The sequence below is a fragment of the Uranotaenia lowii genome, chromosome 3 (genome assembly GCF_029784155.1).
Source record: "Uranotaenia lowii strain MFRU-FL chromosome 3, ASM2978415v1, whole genome shotgun sequence".
Taxonomy (NCBI): Eukaryota; Metazoa; Arthropoda; class Insecta; order Diptera; family Culicidae; genus Uranotaenia; species Uranotaenia lowii.
Genome location: NC_073693.1, coordinates 172,193,282 through 172,220,347, shown reverse-complemented (window position 1 = coordinate 172,220,347; position 27,066 = coordinate 172,193,282). Strand labels below are relative to the sequence as shown.

The window sequence follows — 27,066 nt, the reverse complement described above, 5'->3', positions numbered from 1 at the left end:
TCGCCATTCTAAAGCTAAAGCCGTTTGGTCTGCGAAAAATGTAACCTTCTACAGTTGCCGGTTGGCCTTAAAGAAAAAAAAATGGTGCTGTTCCGGTTATGAATTTCAAATTTTTCCACAAAGTGCCACCGCGAAGTACCAAGATTTTCCGGTCTTTTTTTCCTTGAAAGACTTTCTGCCTGCCTGGCTGAGTGACATGCAATTTGTGGCCTTCGAAACAAAGTTTTATTTTCGTTCAACGCTAAGCCTCTATTGTGCTCGCCAATAGGAGTGGTGCCTTATTTTAGTTCAGGAAAAGCCTGTGCAGGATTGGTAGCCGCTTTTAAAATATTGATAAGCTATGAATTATTTTGAATAATTGACAATGCACTACTGTAAATAGAGCAGTTACAATCGATTGAATGCCTATCGTCTATGAAATAGTTTACGGTAATCGTTATGCATTCAAAGCTTGAAGCCGACTGATGATCATGGATAAAATTATAACGATTTGAATATACCTACTATGAGAACCTGGAAGAGACTGGCATTCATCAAATATTTTATAAGGAAATTACCTGACCAGAATGCTTTGCTATCCCTTTCGAAAACCGTTCATATTTGTTTGATTATGTTTCTCTGTTTAACCACGTGTAAGATTAAGGTGCTCGTCTTGCCCTTATTCCCCCTATATTTTCCCAAAAAAGGTAAACTTAAAAGATGCAAAAAATAAGATTTATTTAAATGACAACATTCTTTTTGCAAAAAAAAATGTTGTTCAAGAATATTAATAAATAAGTTTTATATTGATTTATACAATTCAATTTCATTCAAATGACATGTAGAAATTTATGCTGAAAAATTTCGCAAGTGGACTACAAGGTATGTGTTGCGTGGGATTATAGCCCACAGATTGGGTTTCTAGTTTGAGCGTGTAGAGAGCGATAAACGTCAAAAGAGAAGATACGAAGAAAATCGTTAGCGTTTTTGTAACGGTCGTGAAAATATTTCCTCGCGTCAGTATAACCGCTTAAAAGTTGGCAAAATATTATATTCGGAGTGAGTTAGGCTCGATTAGTTCTTTCATTGAGTAAGTTGTTGCCTTTTTTATAATTATATTGTACTAATTAAATAATCCTCCAGATCCAGCAAATCGCCAACTTACGTTGTTGAGGCGTGTTTTCGGCAAAGCCACTGGGGCTTATTGAACGGCTTATTGATTGGATAAAATTGTCCTATTGCCAAGTAAGTTTCTTCTCGCCAGATAGATTTATAAATTAGTAAATTTATTATTGTAAACAGGCGTAAGGCAGTTTGCTACCATAACCTGGCACTCGAGTAGAGCGGAAGTTAGTAGGGGAACTATTTGTAAGTGACCAATTTATTATTGTATTTCCCTAAATTTAATAAAAATGCTTTTGCAGTTGAGTCCTGACGAGGACAGTTTCCCGTCATTAAACGGCATTAAGTCTATTCGAGACAGACTACAAAAAATCCCAAACAGTATGAGCACCCCCTCTAGTTAAAGTGTGAGGGAGTTTTTCGATAGAACAAATCACCTGATAAACTCATTTTATACCAATTTTGATGAAAACCACTTGAACATTTTTAATTGAACCAAGACTTTATAATGGTTTTATGTAGGCGTCATTCTTTAAAACAAAGTATTGGAAATGTATGACTAAATTTGCTGTCTGGTTAACAATATTTAGAAGACTTGCCTAACTTCGGTAAGTTGTCTTAACACTCGTGTTCACCAATTACAAACTTTTTATCGCAATGCATTTTTTATATACAATCAGGAAATCTCTGTTAGTGAAAAACTGGTTATATCCAAGAAAAGTTATACTCCTCCAAATATCATATGGATTATTACTGTGAGGTTCGTGGATTGAAATCTTAAAAAAAATGTTGTACTATAATTTTTTTATTTAGCTAAAACAAAATATCGTTCAAATTCTGACAATGACAATTCAAAACCACCCTTAAATTTTACTCATGAGATAATATCGCATGGATTTTTAAAGGAACTTATCTCAATCGAAAAGATATCCATTTAAAGAGTGTCTGCCTTTTTTTTTCTAGAATATGGTTTAGAAATTGAAGAATTGACATTAATTATGAGAAAAAGACACCGGAAACTGAAGCTACCAAATGTCATTCAATGTAGTTCATTAAAAGCTTAATCAGCTCAATATTTAAATTCCTTTATAATTTCAAACTACACGAGAGTTTTGGAAGAAGGCGATAAGGCTTAAAAAAAACTAAATTTTATTTACAAATCACGAAAAAAAGGCTTCTTATAATTCATTTCTCAGCTTTGCGTAGTTTATATTGACAAATTAAAACGCACCCCAAGAAAATTAAAGTAAAATTGTATGTTATTTCTTTTTCTGTTAACGGAACTTGTTTAGAAAAAAATCTCGCTAGATGATAGATTACGTCAATCGCCTGTTGTTTCTATATACAACCTCTAAGTATCCTCGAGAGAGTTTTCTGGGATTGATTCTACTGATAGGAAATTTATTTGACCAGAGAATAAACTTTAAGATTTTTACATTTTCAAGGGTGCATAATCCTCATCCGGCCCTGAAATTTTGACCCGTTACAGTCTCTGGAGTGTCAATTTGACACTCCTGACTAAAGCCAATGTTTCTCAACCAATTTTTACAAAATTTATAGGTTTGGATATGTCATAATGTAGCTCAAATATTTATGTTTCTCAGTCAATATTCAGCTACAACACTTCAGTTTTCTGTTATTCAATGTCTAAGAAAAAAAATCGAAAAAAACATGCTTCGGAAAAAATAGACTGTAGATCAGCTATTGAATGCTCGAATGTTTAGTGTCAAATACTTAGTGTTCAAGAAAGCTGAAATTAGAAGCTATACGTTGAATATAGGGAATTTAGCTTAAATATACTCAAAATCCAGTGCAAGGTTGAATTTATGTGCAAGAAAATATATGAGAAATTGCTAATAGACAAAAAGTTAAAAAAAAACAGCTACTTTAGAAATTCGTCCCAAACTCTGTGTTTCGTATTTTGAAAATCTGAAGATGCGAAAATGTGCCTAATAACGTCTACTATTTAATCATTTTTTCAAAATTTATCTGGTACGGTTTTTACACCCCTTTTTTACATTTTTTGCAGTCGTGATCTTAAAAAAATTCAACAGTAATATATGACCCATTTCAAGCGCCCCTCAACTGGAGAACCGTTTTTTATTTTTCATTATTCAAAAATTATTTGCCCAGCATTTGAAAGTTTATTTGTTGATCTTCATTTTCCATCAAAAGAATTTCAGTTAACTTTTTTCGGAATTGAATATGTTGACGTTGAAATTTAAACATTTTAGTACGAACACAAACTGATTATAACAATTATTCTTTATTTGAAATATAACTTTGTCTAAAAAACTAGCTATATAAAAAAAATATAGCAAAATGATTGTAAAAAAGCCATCTTTTAAGCATGATATTAGATTAAAAATAATCACAGAAACTTCACGCTCCAGAATCAGTAATAAAGGTATCTATTTTTAAGTGTTGTGACGTCACGAAAATTCTACTATTTTTTCAGTTTATGATTCCATTAAACGTCACATACTGTCGAAAATAGGAGATCTCTTCAAACTTTTTGAGAGAAATTCAATGCTTTTTTTCAAAATAAAAATCGGTTCAGAAGGTTGTGAGTTGCACCCGGGTAAAGAATTGATTTCCTTTTTTTCGGAAACGTCCATGGCTTCTTACTTCAACACTATTATAGTATTTCTTCACAACAAGTTTAACATTACAATGCACTTCAATAAATTAATTCAATTATTAAGTTTTAAATGAAATTTAGAATCATATTTTTTCACATAAACGCGGTTATTTTAAAACGTCTTAAATAAAAAAAACTTGATTCGAGAATAAATAACCAATCATAAACATGAAATCCTCATCAATTTTTTAAAAGAATATTTGTGAATTATACAGCAGGTCGTACGAAAATCTTGCAGGTAGTTATCTGGGGTATGAAAAGAAAATAACAATAAGATAAAGCTCTTCTATATAAGAATGAAAAAAAAAAAACGCGCTAATAGCTTCTATTACTTGTTTATATTATGTGCAACCAACATTTGACTATGGAATAAATGCAATGAGATCAAAAAAAATCTTTGAACATGGTAAATTTTATAGATACACATTTTCTTTCGTTCAAATTCACAAGACTTTAAAGGAAAATAAATTTCTTATAAAATTGTTAAGAAAATAGTCATTTATTGAAACTTCCACCTCAAAGAATGTTGCTAGAAAATCCAAATCGAACCCCGTATTCACATTAAATCCCACGAAGAGACTTTTAACTGAATAACAAAATTAAAATATGAAGGTACTAGCACAGGGTTCCATGCAAAATTATGGCCATATTATACTGCGAATACCTTAAGTTTGTATAGAATTGAGCGGAACGTGTACGGGATGAACAAAAAACATTTTAAATAGTTTTTCACCAATAATGTTGGTCCTTATTAACCAATTTATCTCTTAATTTCAGTGTTTTAAAGCTTGAATTATAACAATATTTCATCTGAAGAGCGCATTAGAGAGATTAGAGTTATCATAAAACAGTTATAAAGCTACAAAACAGCTATACAAGCGACGATTAACGATCATTCATGTATTTTTTGTAATTCAATTGTAATCAGAAGCTTATTTTTGAAACTCAATATGTTTTTTTTTCACCAGAACTCTTATCGAAATGGGACCTTGGGATAAACTGTTTGTCATAACGAAAGATTTGTGAATGACTATACTGAAAACAAATCACCCGATAGGGACTTCAGAAATTGGTGCAAAACTGGGTGTTCATGTTTTTTTCCAAAAGAAAAATTCTCATAATACCATACAAATTTTAGGCTCTTTGCGCCATCTATTTCCGTGGTCCGGTCCCCCAAATTTAGCACTGGACTTTGTGCTAGGCCTGGGATCTATTTAAGCTTTTCATAAGTGGGCTGATTTAGGCAATCTAGTGTCCATTAACTAACTTTTAATAGATCGCAGGATTTTGAAATCATAATTTATTTTTCCTATCCTCTGCAGTTAAATATTGAAAAGATTCAGAAATATATTTCAACGCTTTTACAAATGAATATTTCCTAGCATAAGTTTTTTTTTTAAATAATATTCACATCATCGTACAAATAAATTTTAAATAAAATTGATGTGCGCAGTGTTGCAAACGTTATCTGCTTATATGAGCCATTAAGATTTTATTCCCTTAGTTTTTTGGGTATAAATGGATCGATTTCATCATTAAATCACATAATTTGTTGAGTTTTTGACCATTTTAGTAAATTAAGCATTAATTTCAAGATTATATTTTAATTTATTTCATGTAGCTGACCATAAAATTTCGTGACGTCACAACGCTTTGCAAAACCCTGCTTTAAAAAAAAGCGCGTAGAGACGTCACGAAACTGAATCGCTCTAAAATAAATCTAAATCGACAATTGAAAAAAACAAAAACAGCGATTCTTTGGTTGTAATGAAACGATACTTTTCTGACATTTCCATAAAATTTGATCAAATAGAAGAGCAGAAAATGCGGTTTTGTAAAAAATTGAAAAAATGAAAAAAGAGGCGCATTGTGACGTCACGATTTCTTTTGATTATATTTTGATTACTATTTGTTCAATAAAATATTTTTAGTTTCAATTTGTCATACTCATATCCCTATGTGCATCGTATAGCTTTCAAGTTCAGCTTTCTTGGACACTACGTGAATTTTTTTAAGAGCATTCCGTAGCTGATCTACAGTCTTTTTTCCGAAGCATGTTTTTTCGGATTTTTTTCCTAGACTTGGAATAACTGAAAACTGAAATGTTGTAGGTGAATAATGACCAAAAACCATTTGAGTTGCATTACGATGTTTAGAAAACTATAAATTTTTGTAAGAATCGGTTAAGAAACAAGAGATATATCGGTTTTAAGCAAGAAGTGTCACTCAAGGTCCAGCTAGGGAGTTTTTTTTCCTGTGCTTAAAGTGCGTCCATAAAAAAAAGTATTGATGCAAAATTTAAGATTATAAGAATTCATTGAGGGTCCCCGATAATTTTTTTATTTGGATGCAACTGAATAATGTTACAAGCCGCCAAACTTCCAATAATGTCATATTGACACTCAAGAGCGGATTAGGCTTAGGTAATCGCTTGGCGCACGGCATCCTCCCAAATAAACAGTGAGCCAATCAATTTATCCTACATTCTTTTTCTGTATTTTTATGGTTAAGAAATTTGTGAGAGCATGCTCCGTTTTGAGTTCAGTGCCGTATATTGCTTGTCTTCTGATTTATCAGTGAATTCAAAAACGAAAGCGATGGTTCATAAATGAAAACTGTCGCCGAAGTTTTATTCACCCCGTTAAACTTCTTTACCCCGATTAATAAGTCATGTCTTATCCGTAAAATTTTCAAATTCATAAACGATAAGCTAAAAGAGGTTTCGCATACAGCAATGGATCAATCTCTCAAACGCCACATGAGCAAGCGATAAGATAAAGCTGCTACCTACTACTGGTTGGTGAAGTGGATTATGCGACAGAAATCGATACTTTGGTCTACTTCTGGGAAATATAACAATTTTTTTCCGGCAACCTATGGGCTGCTCATAACGTTGAAGTACAATGCCCAAAAAGGCAGCTTTGTTTGTTTTTTTTTGCTCCTTTGAAACAAACAAAACTTTGCGATACGAATATACCGTCGTTTTGTGACAAATTAAATATACATAACCTCTCTACATGGAGCGAGCGGCTCGCATTTTCCACGCTGTTTCCTTCGAGAAAGAGAGACAGGGTGCTAAGCGAGGCATTCTAATCACAGTAGAATTATTTATTCTTTGAGACGAAACAAAAAAAAGTATTCGGGACCGCCCAAGGTAAACTTTCAACCCATCAAAACCCGAAAAGTCGTGGCCGGAATTGTGAAGTTGGAACTGTATGAATTCTCAATGAGAGCAAGTGATGAACTGTATGAGTACAAGGGGACCTGGGAAACCTTTTTTTTGGAACGATTGCCAGTCATTCGATTAAAATAACAGCTTAATTATTTTTCCATTTTTTAAGCCTTTTTTTGGAATTTCTTTATCTGAAACGACTCACACCTTGAGGCTTTAAGGAGCCAAACTCGTTTTGTATGTTTACAATTGTTTACTTAGGTCTAGATAATTCTAGATTAAATTTCAGAAAACCTTATCTTCTGGGTAGACTTATAGTCCTATACAAAGTGATTGAAAATAAGTTTTGATATCCTCTGCAGATAGTGTGTTTCATTCCTCAGAAAGCTTAAAAGTCTTATGATGTTAAAAAAGTGAAATGTCCAAAATCAAAGATAGTACACTACACAAAGTGGATAAATTAAGGTTTAAATAAACTTGGAACACAAACATAGGAAGCTTTCAAAATGACAGTGATAGCCGTTCTGCCTGTGACAGACATCAACAGCCACTCTTGTTCGAGTGAAACACTTCCGCCAATAGTAAAGATATGAAATAGATGAGTAGCGAGTAACGACAAAGTCAATTCGTCACCCCCACTTTTCACGATGAGCACTTTCGTTCAGTATATTCAGGTGCAAAAAAATAAACTAAAAATGAGGAAGTATGGGTGCCTTTATCTTTTTTTCGATGCAGCTTGCCAATGATAAGCAGAAGTTGTTTTTTATTAGCTTCCTAAGTCTTTGAGTCATAGTGCACCTATGCATTTTGACAATGTTTAGAAAGACATGAATTTGCGATTCGTCGTATGAATAAAATTGAGCGATAAACACGTTGGCTATCAAAAACTCTTAGTTTACATATTAAACTAGTTTTCTTCATAAATGTATCACAGCTTAAGTCTAATTAAAAGGCAGACCTGAGTGATCTGATGCGTAGGTGTTAACGTGCTTGAAATTAAGCCCAGATTCTTTCCTCGGCGCAAACGAGGCGCCTGGGACAGGCAAAAGGTCGTCCTACCGGTTTTCTTACGGCCGTTATTATTGTTGCAACATGTCACTAAACAAGCCGAGCGGGTGTCATAATAGTGTGAACAACTAAGCCGAATCGATTCTCGCCTCGTCTCATACTTTTGTTGATCCATACAGTGCGTAGGTTGACAAACGTATTTGCATACCTTCATACCTTCGTTTTGCGTTGAGGAGGCTGAGGGTATGCTGAAACTTGGCAATATTTTTATGGCTCACACCAGAGCAGCCACCAGCCAGTGACAGATTGCTACCTTTTATGTCAACGAAACTGGCGAGAGTTGGCGTTACTTGACGGCCTTGGCCATCAAGCTGCCTTTTTCAGCTCTTTCATCCATTTAAGTCGGTGGCTTTATGCGTTTTGTTGAGATTTGAGCAAACTTTAAGCGTAACGGTTTTCATCCGCAAAAGGTTTGCCACAACTTTTAATACTAAATCACTACAGCAAATGATTAGTTATTATTTTAGATATTTTTTATCTTGACGTCTTATTCAAGTGAAACATAATAAGGTTGGCTATAAATTCAAATGTTAAGAAAATCTTCTGCTTGTAATTCAAGAATAGAACTGAACGCATGAATGACACGTTGATTTAAGAAATTCATCGTCCGTATAAGCAAGATCACAATTTTGAAACTTAGACGTATTGTAAGGGGCGACTTTTGGGAAATCTTAGGCAGCTGAAGTTGCGACACGGAAAATGCTTTTTTTTTCTTTTCGAATATCGCCCGAAATTGTTATGAACATTTCAAATCTGTTATGAATTTTTAATAAAATAGAGGAAAAAAAATGTTGTGATCAGAACTCCCTGTTGTAATAAGGGTTGTTATATTTTCGTACAATTTATCTCCAAGATTTCAAACTTGGTGTTTGTGACTTAAAACACATTATTTTTACAGATTTTTCTCCATTCTCTATTCTGGTCTGCTTGCATACATATGCACTCTGAGTCGATTTGAGGTCATTTTTAAATTTCTCAAACCCTGGCTGGGGTCTAAAACGCTTCAGCTTGGTTTAATACTCATCCATGATTGTTTTGTAGAATTTTTAAGTAACGTTTACATGAGTAAATTTGAACTTTTAGTTTTGTCTGGGAAAATTGAATAATTTGTACTGAAAAATCAACATAATTTTTGTTTCTTCTGTGAAACCGAGCCAGCTGACGGTTTTTGTGCCAATTTATAAAATTCCTGAAAGAAATTTTTCACTGAACAACTTTGTCCAAGATCGTAACTTCGTATCTTATTAGGCAAAAAAGTTATAAGCTGTAACAGGGGTATGTCTTTTCGCATCGATAGACGATAAATTCAATTGACATCCCTGCTCGAGCCTCGCGAAGTAATGCGTGAAAAGTAGTCATGCAATACCTCGCTAGGCACCCTGCAGTAATGTCAATTGAATCTATCGTCTATCGATGCGAAAAGACATACTCCTGTTAAACAGCTTATAACTTTTTTGTCTAATTAGATACGAACCTGAAAGTTCAAATATACTCATGTAAACGTAACTTTAAAATTCTGCAAAAAAATCATGGATGAGTTTTGGACCAAGACAAAGCTTTTTATACCCCAGGGTTTGAGCAATTAAAAAATGACACCAAATCAACTCAGTCTAATATGCAGGTAGCGCGTGCTTTTAACAACGTTAAATTTCATATAGTCTGGCAAAGAGAATGACGGGAGCCAATCGAACTGTCATTAGCGGGAGCCAATCGAGCAAACTTTCTAAACATTGGAAAATCATTGTTGCAGGGCTAGAAGCGACCATGTGGTAAAAAAGTAGGGCAAAATAGTTACTTTCAAGTGAAATTAGGGTAAAATTAGTGACCAGATCAAGACGAAAACAAACCTGAAAATTACATTGGAAACTAAAATATAACGCTTTAAAGACAATTCTGTTTATTGAAACACGGTTTTTGAAAGGCTCTTGGCCTCACTAGTAGAAAAGCAATTTGTTGGACAAAAGAGGAACATTTTGAATGAGCTAAGATAATTTAAGAATAGCGAGAATCCTCAAGTTCTAAGGAAACAATGGGAGGAAACCAAAAGGACGTACCCGAAGGACTAGGACAACTAAGCCCAAACAGAACTTCTAGTTTATCCATTTTCTTTGAAAAAAAAACCCACAAATTTTGAAAATTGTAAAGTGTATATTGAAAAGTGTATGTATTCAAATCAGAATTTTTTCAGTGCCTCTAAAACAGTTGAAAAAGCCTAAAATTATATTGAAAAAAGTTAACAATTTGAAATCAATTGACAGAAACCAAACATTTAAAACAAAATTGTTATATGTGAGAAATCTACAAATGCAAATAAAAAACCAGCACATGTTCAACGAAAAATTTAAAGAATTTATAGAAATTGAGTTAAGATTTACATTTACAGAAATTTCATTTGATGAAAGAGTAATTTTTTAGGTAATTTTAAACGACTGATATTCTTTGGTTCTTTATTTTCTCCTTCATTTCATTTCATTCTAATTCATTCCAGTCTTTAGGAAGCAAGTTACAGAGTTTTACAATTTGCCAATTAGAAAGTGAAAGAATCATGAAATTAAAAATTGGGAAGTCCTCTTGACAAAGTGACAAATCAATGATAGAGCATTGAAAATAGATAAACGACAAACTTATGACAGAAGATTGACAAAAAGCTGGCCAAAAAATTGACTTATGATTCAAGATAGTTATTAAATTTTACGAGACTAATCTTCAAGGTAGAATATAATTTTTCAAATTTAAACTAACTTAAAGAGAATTTACCTACAATCGAACATTTCCAAAGAGATTCACTGCAGTCTTTCTTGCATGATTCATATATCATTCATTTGAAAGATTTACTAGGGAAAATTAAGTTAAAAAAAAGGAATTTAAAAAAAAATATTCATTTAATACGATAATTTCTTGGAAAAATTAAAAGATCCAAGAAACATCTCACAAAGTTCTTGGAAAAGTGTAAAAAATAAATATCAGTAATCCTGATATTACTAAACGTTATCGAAAATTTCCAATAAGTTTTGAAATCTTAAATTGATATCTACAGTGAGGGGCAAAATAAAGTGTCCAAATTATTTTTTTCAATTTCTTTTATATTTCTGATTAAAATTCAACGAAAACACATCGTAATCATTTTTAAAATATTGTTAATTATGTTCTTTTCAATTTTTGTTAAAGTTGCGCTGGAAAAAAAAAAGAAAGTATTTCTGATAGATAAAAAACAGTTAATATTCCAAAAAAAACAGGGGCAAAATAAAGTGTCCAGATCAGTACAGCTTCAAATAATTCAAACTGAAGGCAAACAAGAACGATTTAATAATGGATATGGCCTCCTTCAGCCTTCAACACCTCCTGCAAGCGCTTCGGCACACTTTCAACAAGGTTGTGCAAGTGTTGTGGGTCGAGTTCTTCCCACGCATGCTCCAGGGCATCAAAATAAGTACTTTTATTTGTCACACCAGTCTTATCAATCAGAGCATCGAGGATGGCCCACAGATTTTCGATGGGGTCAGTTCAGGACTTTGTGGGGGTCATTCAAGGGGTTTGATGCGGCAGAAATGGAAAAATAATTTCGTCAGATTGGCCGTATGCTACGGATCGTTATCCTGCTGTAAAACAAAGCGCTTTTCGAGGCCCGTCTTGATGAGGGATACTTCGAGGTTTTCCAGCAGGACATTGCAATATGACTCAGCTGTCATGATTCCGTCAATTTTTACCAAATTGCCCACCCCACCCTGAGAAAAGCACCCCCACACCGTCACGTTACTTCACGTCACGTTACTCCGTGCTTGACTGTTCCTTGGATATGGCGGTCTTGGAACTCCTCACCCGACTTGCGCCACATATGATCCCGCTTCTTCCGGTTGAATAGCTCAAATTTACACAACAATGTTTTCCACTGAATCAAAGCAATCGAAAGATTCCTTTTAATTCAACCACGGTAAATGAAAAGTTTAGATACCGGTATTTCGATAGCAACTTACTATCTTCTTCAGTAAGCGTTTTCGATTGATATCGAGCACTGAGCAACGGAGGAAGTAACGTTATGGTGTGGGGGTGCATTTCTCAGGGTGGGGTGGGCAATTTGGTAAAAATTGACGGAATCATGACAGCTGAGTCATATTGCAATGTCCTGCTGGAAAACCTCGAAGTATCCCTCATCAAGACGGGCCTCGAAAAGTGCTTTGTTTTACAGCAGGATAACGATCCGTAGTATACGGCCAATCTGACGAAGTTATTTTTCCATTTCTGCCGCGTCAAACCCCTTGAATGACCCCCACAAAGTCCTGATCTGACCCCATCGAAAATCTGTGGGCCATCCTCGATGCTCTGATTGATAAGACTGGTGTGACAAATAAAAGTACTTATTTTGATGCCCTGGAGCATGCGTGGGAAGAACTCGACCCACAACACTTGCACAACCTTGTTGAAAGTGTGCCGAAGCGCTTGCAGGAGGTGTTGAAGGCTGAAGGAGGCCATATCCATTATTAAATCGTTCTTGTTTGCCTTCAGTTTGAATTATTTGAAGCTGTACTGATCTGGACACTTTATTTTGCCCCTGTTTTTTTTGGAATATTAACTGTTTTTTATCTATCAGAAATACAGTCCCCCCACAATCATGGGTCACACACAATCATTAGTCACCGAGCATTTGAACAGCTGGTTGCTGCTAAAATGAATGAAATTATTTCATATTATATTTTTTTAATTTATCAACAGTGTCATCAAAATGCATTAAAAATATTGTCGCTTGATAACAGAAAATCGCTGTTTGAATAGTTTTTGTCATACGTTAACTATTACCTGTTGAACTATCGCACAAATTTCCAATGTTTTAAGGTTGACATCTTGAACCGTTAAGCTCCTTATGCGGGTATTTCAAAAAATCCAACAAAAGAAATAGGTCTGATATAGCTTAGCTAAGCTTAGCTTGGTTGACTTCTCATATCCACCTTAAATCATTGAACTTGAAATGCTTCAATAACAGGTTTTTTTTTTAAATCGATTCTAGAGGAACTTCGTATTTTTTACATTATTTTCAAACTATACATTTCGAATTCCATGATCGCTGGCGTGGCTAAGCAGATTAAGTTCCACGTTGCTACTCCGTGATTAATCGAGGCCATCAATTTTGCACAAAGTCCAAAAGAATGGTGCTTGGGATTAGCAGCCATTCTCATTGCACAAAACTGATGCTCTCCCTTTTTTATATGATTTATATGATTGATAACGGCGCCGGCCACGTCCTAGTAGTCAATGGGGAAAAAGGAAGGATTGTTAGTAAGATACTATTTAAGTTTAACTAGCAACCTCTCGCTCTTGCACTCCAAAAAAAAAAAATTGAAATTGTCAGAGCCAGACATAAGCTAGTATCACAAACTATGGAAACCGTCTATACGTCTGCGAATCCATATTCAAGTATCCAAGGAAGGGGTTGTGTTAGTTGGTGAAAGGTAGAGATCAGGATCCATTTTGGTAAATGGTGCGATCATGAGTTTCCTACACCTCCTATGCTCCTAGACATTTCCTAAAGAAACTCCTATTTCTATGAGGCATTTCATAAACGTCCAATAAAATTGGATCGAGTAAAATATTGAAGGCAAATCAATAATATCCAAATTTCTTCCTTGATAAACTAGCTCTTCTTCCTAAACGTGATCCCTGTTGAAGCAAAGAGTTTGCAAAAGGGCTTTAATGGTTGAAGGCAGAAAGCAACTTAAAATGACACAAATTTTTCCAAATTGTTTTTCTATGAATATTGCCTTTTTGAAAACTCTATGATTCTTTACTCTCTGTTGCCTCACATTTTAAATTATCAAAAATGTTTGGTATAAAATTCCAAAATGTTAAAGATTTTTCATTGAATTTTTTATCAGTCAAACAAATGTTTCAAATAAGTTAAGTTTATTTGTAACAAATTCTATCAGAAATAATAAAAACATGATAAAGAAAACCAATTTCTGTGTATTCCTAGATCTGCCGTTTATAATCATGCACTATTTGATTTTAAAACTTTAAACGAAAGTATCTTTGAATGGATTCTTTCATAATTAATTTATTTTCGAAAGGTTATCTTATCAATTGATATGCATTTCATTTAGCATTATCTCTGCAATGGACATTTTTGAAAACTTCTCTAGTTGTCTCTCACCAGAAATTAATGAAAACTTTTATTTTCTATTTTTGCACTCTCACGGTTTTCTAGTCAATCGTCTACATTAGTTAAGAAGTAGGAAACAATGACAAGATGAGTCTATTATATTTTAGAATTATATATTTTCTTGAAATGTTAATGTAACCCTTTTGAACTCATTTTTCAAGAAAAAGAAACATTAAAATAAAGAATGACTGATTTCATAATAACTTTCCTATAATCTACAACAAGCTATAAACCATTAAAAAAATGTTTTAGTGCACACTGAAATTGACAAAAATTTTCATGGTTTGAGTTCAAAAATTTCAAAATTTTCCAAATCCAAATTTCAAACTTTTAAAGTTTCATTTAATCTATTCACAAATATGAAAAGTCAAAATTTTCAATTGCTTTTTGAATAAAAAAAAAATTTTAGTTACAATAATTTTTCAAATCTGTATTTTTAGAAAAATCTTCAGAAAAAAAATCCAGATTAAATTCGAAATTTTCACTAATTGACACATTTTCAATTCCTCAAGTTTCTAATACTTCAAATTTCTGAATTTATGTTGAACGTACACATGTTAATAATGTTTTAGTTTTGAAATTTTCAGGTTATACATTCAAGTTTTTAAAATTCCTAATAATTCCATAGTTTACAAAAATTTAGATTTTCATCGTATAAATTCTTTACTATCAACATCTTTAAAATTCAATTTTCAAAATATATTCAAGTATCTAACACTTCCAAATTTTCATGCTTTCCCCAACCTGAAATGATCAAATGTTCCAGTTTTTAATTTATAATTTTCTTTTAATATTTCTTATCCAAATAAGAATTAGGAAAATTTTACTGTAGTAAAGTTTTAAAATGAAGATTTCACTAAACTATCATTTTTTTACGTTTCCTGCCTGATATATTACAATCTATTTTTTTATTGTTATCTTTTCTTTGGAACCGCACACAGGTATTTTCGTATTCAATTAAGTTAGCTTGAAAATTGCAAATGAAAATATTAATAGAAATAATATATTGCATTGCTCACTGCTCGCTGGTTGCTTTATTGAAATCTCTCAATTTCACTGTTTTCCCGAATAAAATCGTTATTTAAATAAATCGCGAAACTAGAACTTCTCTCAACGAATTGCCATTATAACACATTTGCGTTCAGTTCGGTCTGGTCGAATCCTGCTCGAATATGCTTATTCTTTATTTAATTTTGTTATATCATTTTGAGGGGAAATTTAAAATCAGGAACGAATGATGTAAATGAACTATCTGTAGTAACTATCTCTCTCTCGAACTCTTTATTAAGTTTCCAAATAGTTTCCTGTTTTCCGGCGATTATAAAAAGGGGTTATTGAGAAAGCGATTTTCAAAAAAGAAACTGAAAAACTACAGACCACATCTGCTGTTGGAAGGCTACATAAAAAGATACAAACAGTTGCACTTCAACAAGCAAAAATATGCCACAGAAAAGTAATAAAAATAAATATGTACTTAGCTCCGGTATTTTCACTGCTGAATCAAAGTTTCTCCAACAACCACCGGAATCAGCCAAGAAACCAGCTTAAGCATCGATTTCCTAAAATTCAGAGGGTCCTTTTGGCTTTCTTATCGGTCGCTCCATTATTGGTATCACAACTGGGTTCTTCCGTACCGAAATAACGTTTTACACTTGATTTTCAATAAACTTTGAAACTTTTTCACAAGTTTGAAATTGAGAGCTTGAAAAAACACGTCAGTTTCCAGTCGCAGACTACTAAGATCTCCCAAAAGAAATAGGTCTGATATAAGCACAAAAGTCGAGTTAACATTTTACAAACAAAACAGAGCGAATAAAATGCGAAATTTAAATAATATTTGCAAAATAAAATTGACCCATAATTGTTACAGCATCTACCAAATTTCACACAATCATGGGTCACTTTTTTGCTAGCAAAGCAAAACATTTCTTGGTTGCTATAGCTCTACCCAAATGCCCCTGGAATTTATACTATCATAGAATGCCCCTGAATGTTTGCCAGAAACATGATGATTTCCATGTTGATTTTCGGGTGTTGCCACATATTTGAACTCAAAGAGGAAGCATTTAATGACTGAAATTCATGCAATGCTTGATATTTGGTCTACTAACACCCGAATAAACGAACATTTTGTGGTGGAGGGATACGTTAAGTGACTAATGATTGTGGGGGGACTGTTCTTTCTTTTTTTTTCCAGCGCAACTTTAACAAAGAATGAAAAGAACATAATAAACAATATTTTAAAAATGATAACGTTGTGTTTTCGTTGAATTTTAACCAGAAAAATAAAATAAATTGAAAAAAAATAATTTGGACACTTTATTTTGCCCCTCACTGTATATATATCTACAAATCTTCAAATGATTCGAAAATGTCCAGAAATAAGGGAACTTAGAAATGAAATATCTGATATTTTCGATTCAATTGAGTCACTTTTCACAAGTTTACCTTCCATTCAATACAAACAAGAGCTATCAAGTGATTAAGTGCACTGTACAGATTTTTATTGATTTTTTTTAAATTAAATTGAGAATTATATTTTAACAAATTCAAGCTTTCAAAGTCATAACACTCCAAATCTTGGTTAAACTTAAACATGCTGTGAGAGTGTCTCTTTAGGAAATATTTTAAGTAATAAATTTATAAATCATTTTTTTCTTGACACAAATGCCAAAACGTTGGTAGAGTGTCAAAAATAAACAAAAAATACATTTTTTAGGCAAAAACTCTTTTTGTTTAAATTAAAATTTTTATCCAAATAATGTATCAACGCAAAACAGAACAATAATCTTGCTTGGTGAATCGGAGCCATTCTCCAAATTTAGATCGTGTGAATTCCCACAGGACTCGAAAGGAAAGAAAACGAACCCGTCAAATAAATATTAAACGAATAAACTTATGATAAGCTAATGAATACATACCGTGTGTCTTGAAAAAATATAATGTTTTTAATAATGAGTAGAAAATGTTAAAAAATAGGCTCAGTTGTAAGGAAATTATTAGAAAAATAGTGACTTTAGTGACCAAATTTCAAAAAAAGTAACTTGTGAGTGACCAGCCTGAAAAAAGTGACAAAGTTACTAAAAAGTGACCAACTTCGAACCCTGTTGTTGAAGTATTGTGATTCAAAGCTTTTTGGCATTTTAGTAACTTTTTCTACAGTTATTTAGCTTAATTTTTACTGTTTTTTTTTTTTGTCTTATCTGTAGATCTTAATGATTGAAATATTTTTCAAAAGCGATTTCGAACTAAATTGACAAAAATAGCATGTAATTTACGAATCTGAGTAACTACTTTTTATTTTTAAACTGGAGAGAGTTATGAAGAGCTTGAAAATTACATTATTACATAGAATGCTCGATTGGCTCCTGTCATTCTCTCTGCCAGACTATATGAAATTACAGTATTTATACGTTAAACAGGAAAGCAAATAATCAAATCAAATATGCAAATTTAGAATTCAGGATACAAATGTCAACGAAAATTGAAAATCAAAATTTTGTTCCAGAATTCCGAGTTTAATTCAAGTTAGTAAAACCAATATATCTCTCTTGTTTCTCAAACGATTTTTATAAAATTTATAGTTTTGAATTTTGGCCTCGTGATCTTAAATATGTTTGTCAGACAAAATTCAGTTACAACACTTCAGTTTTCAGTTATTCGAAATCTAAGATAAAAAACCTAAAAAACATGCTTCAAAAAAAAAGAATGTAGATCTGCTACGGATTGCTAAAAAAAATTACTTAGTGTCCAAGAAAGCTAAAATTAAAAGTGAGATCAAAGTAGTCGGCGGCTTCAACTGACGTAAAATTTTCAAGCTCCGCCAATTTTTCGAGGATTTTCCATTTCGTCCCAAAAGTTCTTTTTAATAGTTATTTTGTGATTAATTGTTCGAAAATATGTTCAAAGAATGAGCGGATGTCTAGTGGAATACTGATCCCCGGAAGTTTTTCGAACGTACTTGTGGCTGGTTCGTGCGTACAAAAAGTTTGTTTTGGCAAGTGTTTTTTGTACAACTGATAGTGACTTTCTCTGGTTCGTGACTATCGTGAGTAGAAATAATTTTTCATTCCGAAAACTTAACCGAATTTACTAAAACGGTGTATCATAATGCCGATGAGATGTAACCACTTCAAGATCCCGCAAGCTCCGACGTGATAATTGAGGTTATGTGTACCGAAAATGGTTCGTTTCAACAGAAACCTTTTGGTGTAAAACATTGCATGTGTAAAGTGTTTTTTGTTCTTAGTTCTTGGATGCTTCGACTGAATGGACATAATAATCAAGTTTCAAACTAAGCACCATTTTTAAATTACCAATTTCAACGAATCTGAATGTTATTTTCCAAAACTGATGGTCGTATTGTGATCAGTGGTCATATCATGCTGGAATAGAAAAATATGTTTTTTTTTTGGTTCGGGTGATCGCTTTAGCATTCTCGGCATGCTGCGACCAGATAAATATTTAGCACTGATTTGTGGGCCTTTTAAATATTCGCGAAGAATTTTATGGTATGAAGACAAGTATCCTTTTAAAGTGGTAAAGAGGTAAGATGTAATAAAGTGTAACTATTTTTTTTTATATATTCATGTGTTTAAAATAGCTTAACTCTATTATAGGGTTCAGAGGGGGTCGGACAGGACATCAAACGATCGGAAGACTGATATATGTACAATGGATTGTGGGTTCAAGCCAGCCGGAGTATCTCGGCAAATTTAGAATTATGAGTATGGTACTTAGGAACCTTTTTAGAATTTTTTATTTGTTTCGAACAGTTGGAAGGGAGTGAGATGAGTCAAACCTGTCCCAAGCCAGTGGTAACGGACCCTTTGGTAGTGCTGCAATTATTTTTGATGGGTTAAGCATGAACAATATTTGAATGTGCAATCAAGACTTCCCGTACCGCCTCGGGTCGAAAGACCTATCAGCCCCTGGTACGTTCTCATACATACAAACATACATACAAGAAAGCTAAAATTAAAAATCAGAAGTTCAAATTCCCGGGTTTTCCCGTATAATATTTTATTATTTCCCAGGTTTCAAATAACATGAAGAAATCTGTTTATCGTTTTTTACAAAAAAAGTAAAGATTTATGTATATAAATGTTTGTTGAGATATTTTATTGAAAATAAAATATTAACAAATTGAAATGCAAAGCTTCAAGAAAATAATTTTAGCAGAAAATAATTCTAGTTTTCTGCGAAAACTCATCGAATATTGCCACCTTCTTTCTTGCCTTTGATAACAATTTCGCTTTTTATAAAATTTATTTTCATGATTTGGTTTTGATAAAATATTGCATTGATATAACGCCATGTGATACAAAAATTTCAAGTTAATGTACCAATGAAAAACATGTTTATTTTTTTCTGCCCTCATACTGATTTTTTCTATTGATCTCTGGCTTCTGATATTTGAAAAATGATCATGAACAATTAATTTCGGCCTGATCCATAAATCAAAACTAAGTTTACAATTAGGATTCATAATTCGAATTTCAATTTAAACGTGAACTTCTGATGTAAGCTCAAGATTCATGTTCGGTGGAATTAAGTTTTTTGTGACAAATTAAAAAAAAATAATGTTGCATATCTAGAACCTGAGCTCCGGCTGGTTGATAGATACTGGATTTGCCAGAATAATAAAAAATCTAAGCCCAAAATTTATATAAATATATTTATGAAAATCTGAAATTTGAATCCAAATTTTCCGAAACCGTGCTATGGATGAAATTTTAAATTCTGGAATTTTTTGTAATGACTTTTTAAAAAATATGATTCAAAAACTCAAACATATGATTAGTATTTATTCATATTTCTTTTCTATTGAAGAATGCGGTTACCAGTAAAAAAGCACAATATTTATAAATAACACAAACAAAAAAATTGCGTTTTATTAGATTTTTCTTAATATATTATTATTGAAATGAAAACTTGAAGTGTGGTTAAGATAAAAACGTTTACGTGTACTTTCGTATTCCCTTTTTAAAATAGCCGAAAATTAGTCAATTTTATTCCACTCTCATTGGTTCAACAAAATCATTCGCTTTTTTGTTCAGACTCTTCAAAATTGTTTCCCGTACATTTGAAATGTTTTCTTTACATTTCTGTTTTTTTTTTTTTGTTTCGATCATAGTCGTTCTACCATCTTTATGGCATTCGCGACTTTATCAACGTTGCAGTTGGCGGATCGTTATTGAAAAACTATCCGGTACAACTGTGTTCGATGTTTACTCTTGGGCTCGAACTCGCGGACATCGGCTCAGGAGACAACAGACTTGCCAACTGAGCTATATCACAAGCCCTAGTTCTGTTATTTTGAGTTTTGATTCAGCATAGCGTATGTCTGATTGAGTTTTGAACAAAATAAATTTTAGGCCAGTTGTAAGAAAGATGTTAAGCATCAATTTTAAGTTCCGAAATAAGAATTCAGAAAAAAACTATCAAAATATGAATGCAATGTTTTCCAATTTTCTTTATTTCTATAACTTATTTCTTCATCAAGACTTTCATGTTTATTTTTTCTCAAGATTTGTAAAGAAAGTGCACTAACTATAAAATATATCATTCTCACATTAAATACAGCCATTTGAAAAAAATCAAAGCTTTACATTTTTTTAAGGTTTTTTTTTATTTAAAACACATTTTTACTATTCACAGACAACACACCTGAGTCAAGAAATAGATTATTGACAAGATTTTTTCTGCTACGTTTCGTTATTTAAAAAAGTACGCATAAAATATTTTGGGACTGAAACTGGAACTCTGAAAATGTAAGCGCTGAACACAAAAATTTCGATTTTTGAAAAAAAACTTTATCCATATTTTTCTTACGGAATTTTAATCCAGAATCTTTCCCGATTTTTTCGTATGGTTTGCCAGCTGGAAATACTCTGAAATGTCAAGCTTCTGAGAAAAAAAATCTTGATTAAATGAATGAGCATTTGAATTCAGAAGATTTATAAATGAGAAAAACGATTCATACATAATTTTCCCGGTTTTGATTCGAGATTGGATATTTGCACGGTTGCACATAAGGATATTCTTTCGATATTTTGAAGAAAAACGAAAAACCGTAATAACACCACTAGAATCGGTATGAAGTTTTCGGTCATGATCTTAAAAAATTTCAAAAAATATATACTTATGTGCATCGTATAGCTTCTTACACTAACTTCAGCTTTTTTGTACACCAAGTGAGTTTTTTCGAGCATTTTGTAGCTGATCTACAGTCTTTTTCCGAAGCATGTTTTTTCGGATTTTTTTCTTAGACTTTGAATAAAGGAAAACAGAAGTGTTGTAGGTGAATATTGTCTGAGAAACATATTTGAGGTTCCCAAAACTATAAATTTTGTGAACATCGGTTGAGAAACAAGAGAGATACAGCGGTTTTCAGTGTCAAATTGACACTCAAGGTCTGATTAGGGAGTTTTTTTTCCTGGGCTTTCAGGGTGCGGTCATAAAAAAGTAATGAGGCAAAATTGAAAATATTAAGAATTCATTGAGGGTTCCCGGTTTTTTTTTCATTTGGATGCACCCGAATAAAGTTACATAATGTTAGTCCGGATACAAAATTCAGATTCAAATTAAGATTTTGCGTAAAGAATTATGATTCAAAATTCAAAATTTTCAATAATATGAATTCAGATCCAAACTTCATTATTATGATACAAATTAAAAAATTCGAAATGAATTCCGATTCCATATAAAGCATAAACACCAAATTAAGGATTGAGAAATTTCAATCTGTTTTAAATTTATGTTCAAAACTCTAGATAAGCATGCAGACATAGAATAAGGATTCAAAATTAAGGTTCAGAACTTAGAGTAGATAAATTCTTGAAATCTTAAGTTTGGTTTCAAGATTATGAATTAAGATTGAAAAACAAGTATTCTGAACAAATTTTGTACTACACAATCGATGTTTGAACAATTTTTTTGAAAAGTTTATTCTGTTTTGCTGGTTGCAAAGCTGGTTGTTTTTTAAAGTAATTACCGACAATTCATTTCATTCATAGGAATCATTCAAATATTACGTAACGCGATTAGGGAGGAAAGGAGTGTAACAGGTTGTTACGTTTTGTGGATTTTGGATAGAAAATTTGATATTAATGTGTTACGTGGGGGAGAAGGGGGGTAAAACACGAACGAAAATTGTGACACGTTTGGGCTGTCCCAACGGTAGATGCAAAACACGGTTTTCGACCACGCTAAAACATTTCGGCTGGCATCGGTGTTGTAAATTGCTGTTTTAGCACAGTTATCGATTTCAAAATTCCCAACAGTTATACGCCTTTGTTCCAAATTCATGCAAATTTGGAACAGGATTTCAAAATATACGACAGACCGATTTAGTTCACGGTGAGAAAATTTTGGCCAACAATGATTTCTTTCACACATGTTTGGGTAACATTGGGTGTGATAATAATTTCTTTTTGAGATATTATTTGAATTTTTTTTTCGCTTCAACCACCCTATACGTAACATAAATTGAGAATAGATGTTAGTAAAAACCATGTCAAGTAGAAATAATAGATGGCACATTATTCTCGATTTAATATCATTAAATAAGAAGCTTTTCATTTGGGCTCGACGAATTAGTGAATCCAGTCAGCGTTCTAAAATTTGAAAAAAATAAACGAAAAGAAAATTTCAATACTTGTTCGATGAGATAAAATAAATGTTTATTGTTTGTTCTATAATTTTTGTTTTATTTGAGATATTGAGAGATTTTTAGTTTCGTATGGATTGCTCGGAGTTTTCGTCAATATTTTTATTTATTTATTTTTCTGTATCCATACATAAATTTACAAATAGTGAAGCAAGTTTTTGTCAAACAAAAATGTCGACAAATCAAAGGGAAATTTCCTTTGACTTTGGGATAAACATTTCTCGTTTCCTTTATCAATGTCAGCAATAACTATTCGAATTATTCGAGATTTCGAGAAAATAATCTAGGTGTCCCGCAAGGAAGTGTCCTGGGTCCCTTGTTATTCATATTATATATTAATGATATGAAAAACTGCCTAAGATATGGTCGTCTTAAACTGTTTGCTGATGATTCCGTCTCATACTGGAATGGTAATGACTTAGAGCTTGTCATTCAAGAGGCAAATGCCGATTTGGAAAATATCGCAGAATTTCTGAAACGTAGAAAATTATGTCTAAATATAAACAAAACCAACTGGATGGTTATTGGTAACCGGAAGATTGGAGTTTGTCCAGATTTGCTCATTGATGGTTGTGCCATCGAAAGAGTGCGCCAAGTCAAATATTTGGGAATACAAGTCGATGAAAAGCTTAATTTCATAGCCCATATCGATTATACAATTAAGAAAATAGCCGTGAAATATGGTATACTCTGCCGAATTAGCCGATACATGACTTTCTGGTCAAAAATAATTTATGTGAAATCTGTTATAATGCCACACTTCGACTATTGCGCCACAATATTGCTCAATGCATCTGATACACAAACAAATCGACTGCAAAGAATACAAAATAAAATAATGCGAGTAGTAATACGTTGTAATCGATACACTCCTAGTGTTTTAATGCTGGATATTCTTCAATGGTTGTCAGTTAAACAAAGGATTGCATACAACAGTTTAATTTTTATATACAAAATGAAAAATGGAATGTTACCATCTTATTTGATGGAAGGCTTGCAGTACGGGATCGACATACACAGATACAATACCAGAAGAGCACAAGACTTCAGACTGCCCAACACTAAAAAAGAGATTAGCAAACGCTCTCTTTTCTACAACGGACTGAAAATGTTCAACAATTTACCGCCGAGCATCAAAGACAGTGTCAATATAAGCACCTTTAAGAAACTAACAATACGACACATAAAACAGACTATTTGATAAAAGGACCAATCCTAAAAAGGATCATAAGAAAGTGATGAAGATCTGAAAAAAATCAGATATGAAATTGTACGGTGATGGACATACGCGGGAGTAAGACGAAAAAGTCGTACAGAATAAGAAAATAAATGTTAAATTTAAATATCCAAAGGATAAAAGAAGCGTATGGGGTGGAGGAAGGACCCAAATGGGCCTACGGGACCATCACAAAAAAAAAAACTTGAAAAAAAAAATTGCTTTTTCATTTCATTTTAACAAAACCTTATTCCATTGATTCAAAGCAATTTGATTGAATAAATTGAAGAATTGTTTCAATTGACTTTTTTTCCTCGTTGTGTAGTCATATTTGCTTTTAAATTAGTGAAATCCTGGTAGAATAGTTGAAATAATTATTCTGTCAAAAAGAATATTCGTAGAATTAATTTTAAGACAATCAACCGTGAAACTCAAAACTTATGCAATTTTTCCAATAAAATGGGTTTTTTCTTTTCAATTATTGAGTGTCTGCAATGGAAGTGTTTCCGTTTTAAATTTGCTCCTACACCGGTGGGGAGTGGGTGTTTTAGCCGATTCTAAAATTTTAAATTGTGCTAAAACTGGTATACTTAAAACCAATATTTACGCCTGAACCGTTGCAGGTGCTCTTACATTTGAACGGGTCAGTTTAAAAACATTTCAATGGAACTTACCAACTGCAGAACACATACTGACAACAAAAAGTGTCGTCTCGAACAGGATCCCATGTCATAGTTGTGTTATGGCATCCGTTTTGTGAACTACCGAAAATAAGTTGCCTTCATTCGTTTCCGTAGATGATGTTTTGCCGCGGGGAGATGTGACGGTCGATCTTCACTAATCCTTCACAAAATCTAACGAGATCCAAGCAGTCCACGATGACGATGACACACTGGCGCCGTATGTCGTCGCCGTTCACACCTTCTTTGAGCTGATTCAGATTCCTGCACTTCACTATTCTTGTGACCGAAACACGATACGAAAATAGCTATATACTACACATTTAGCAGCACCAGCATAAGCGGGATAAATATTTACTTTCGATGACCTTTGCAACGTTGCAGAGATGTCGTTGAGTATTCTTCTTTACGATTGCTCGCTGGTGGTTTTCGATCGCGTGTGTAGAATGGGAGTAGGGAGGGGGTCTCGTGAATCACTTGATGGATTTGTGTAAACCTATTCTTTTACACATTTTCTCGAAAGCACTTAGGTGAGAATTTTAGTATCGCGTGACTTCTTGTCGAATTTCAGTTGACACATTTACCAAAATTAAACTCAAGCAAACACACTTATTCAATTAGCCCGAACACTATTTTCTAGTTATGAATGATCCACTTTTTCGCTTTTCGCGTACACTTTGGTAGACAGAAACGCATCTATTCTGATCTTTCGATCGGTTGTGCACTTTTCTCAGGTGCTAAACGGTCGGTCAAACAGCTTTACTAACTCACACATTCACAGGGTACGATCGTGCGGCTTGAAACGATCGGCTTAACCGCAATTCAAAGTAGCTTAAGTGGGTTTGTGTTGGTTTGGTAATGTAGCCAGCGTACAAGCAGGAGCCTCAATTCATCATTCTTCTTCACCTTTTGCAACTGGGCTGTACTACTACAGCGATAGGTTTACAGGAAATAATAAAACCATTTTACAACCACCACTCACAGAGCTTCGGATTAATTATTATGTAAAAGCTCTCCCGAAACAATCAAAATCCTCAATCAACGATTTTTGAATTGCAGCATGGCTGATATAGGCGCTGGGGAGCCAATTCAGTAACGACTTGTGCTAACCACTAAACCGATTATCGTGCGCTTATCTTGGGTGTGCTGACCGGAAAGCACCGTTAGAAAACGAGGGGAGAGGGTACCCACTTTGTGCGATTCCTCCACAAGAAGAAGCCCCACTAAATCGCGACTGCAGCCTGCCGATAGAACTCTGACTGGAAGCGACCTGTGTTAAGCAGCAGTTTAGCCGGCAACGAAACCACCAATAGACCGACCGACCACCGACAGATAACGTGCACGTTTTGTTACAACAATTTTTGTTCTTATCGGAATGACAACAACTGCGACAGAAACTATCAGAAACAAATATCTCACTTGACACAATACACGATATCGAATCACGAAAGAAACAGCCTCTCACTTGAAGGCAATCATCATTAAATCGAAGCAACCAACGGAACGGTTCTTGTTTGTCAGATCGACCCGCTAGCACAAAACTCAACTTTCCCGTACGACGAACGAAAACGGACTGCGGGCGGATGAGAAGTTGAACTTTCATGAATGAACCCTGCTGGCTGGCTGGCTGAAATATCGATGGGGTTGGTTGTGTTGTTTTGGGGGTTTCACGAACACGGACGGCGACCATGCGGTAATGTTTGTATTATCAAGTTTCTCTGTTTTGATTGCTTTATTCGAACGAGACCGTCGTCAATCGAGTTGTTCAAATTGTCATCAACTGTCGTGCAAACGTTGTTTTACCATGAATGATACTAATAATTTTCTACAAGCCAAATATCTGGTAAGTTCAAACAAAACTCTTGTCATGTTAAGAAACTTTCCAAGACAAAATTTTTTGAGCATCTCTATAAGTTTGTTCATCTTACTTCACACACACAACCATAGAGCGCATTGACAAAAAGAGAGATAAACCACTTGTTGATTGCGTTGAAAGCTCTCACAACATCACCCTCATACTCATTCATTGCGTGGAGGATTTGGGGATTTGAGGAAGAAACGAATATGGAATAAGGTAAACAAAGACCTTTCGAAGAGAGTAAACCTTTACGGATGAACTTTTGAAAATCCATGAACAAAGTTTTATTTACTTTTGGTAGAGGTTTAACCGGTATGGGAGTTAACCCTTGCGTGGTAGGTGACTGAATTCTGAATCTGAATTCTGTTTCTGAATTCTGGATCTGAATTCTGAATCTGAATTCTCTTTTTGGGGCGACTGTTTAGTTTACTTTTAGTGGATTGATTCTCGGCTTTCAGTCTCAAGTTTTTTAGTAAAATCGACTTTATTTTTACATATCCAACGTTAC

At 33.5% G+C, this 27,066-nt stretch overlaps 1 protein-coding gene across 2 annotated transcripts in view; it reads right to left on the bottom strand.

Moving 5' to 3' along the window:
• The window catches only part of LOC129755128 (sodium/potassium-transporting ATPase subunit beta-1-interacting protein), a 197,072-nt gene extending 170,814 nt beyond the window's left edge, over positions 1–26,258 (bottom strand). For both annotated transcript variants that reach the window (XM_055751468.1, XM_055751467.1), the window contains exon 1: positions 24,695–26,258. In XM_055751468.1, the coding sequence (XP_055607443.1) occupies positions 24,695–24,748 (54 nt within the window). In that variant the 5' untranslated portion in view covers positions 24,749–26,258. The remainder of the gene's footprint in view (positions 1–24,694) is intronic.
• Between the last annotated feature and the right edge of the window lie 808 nt (positions 26,259–27,066).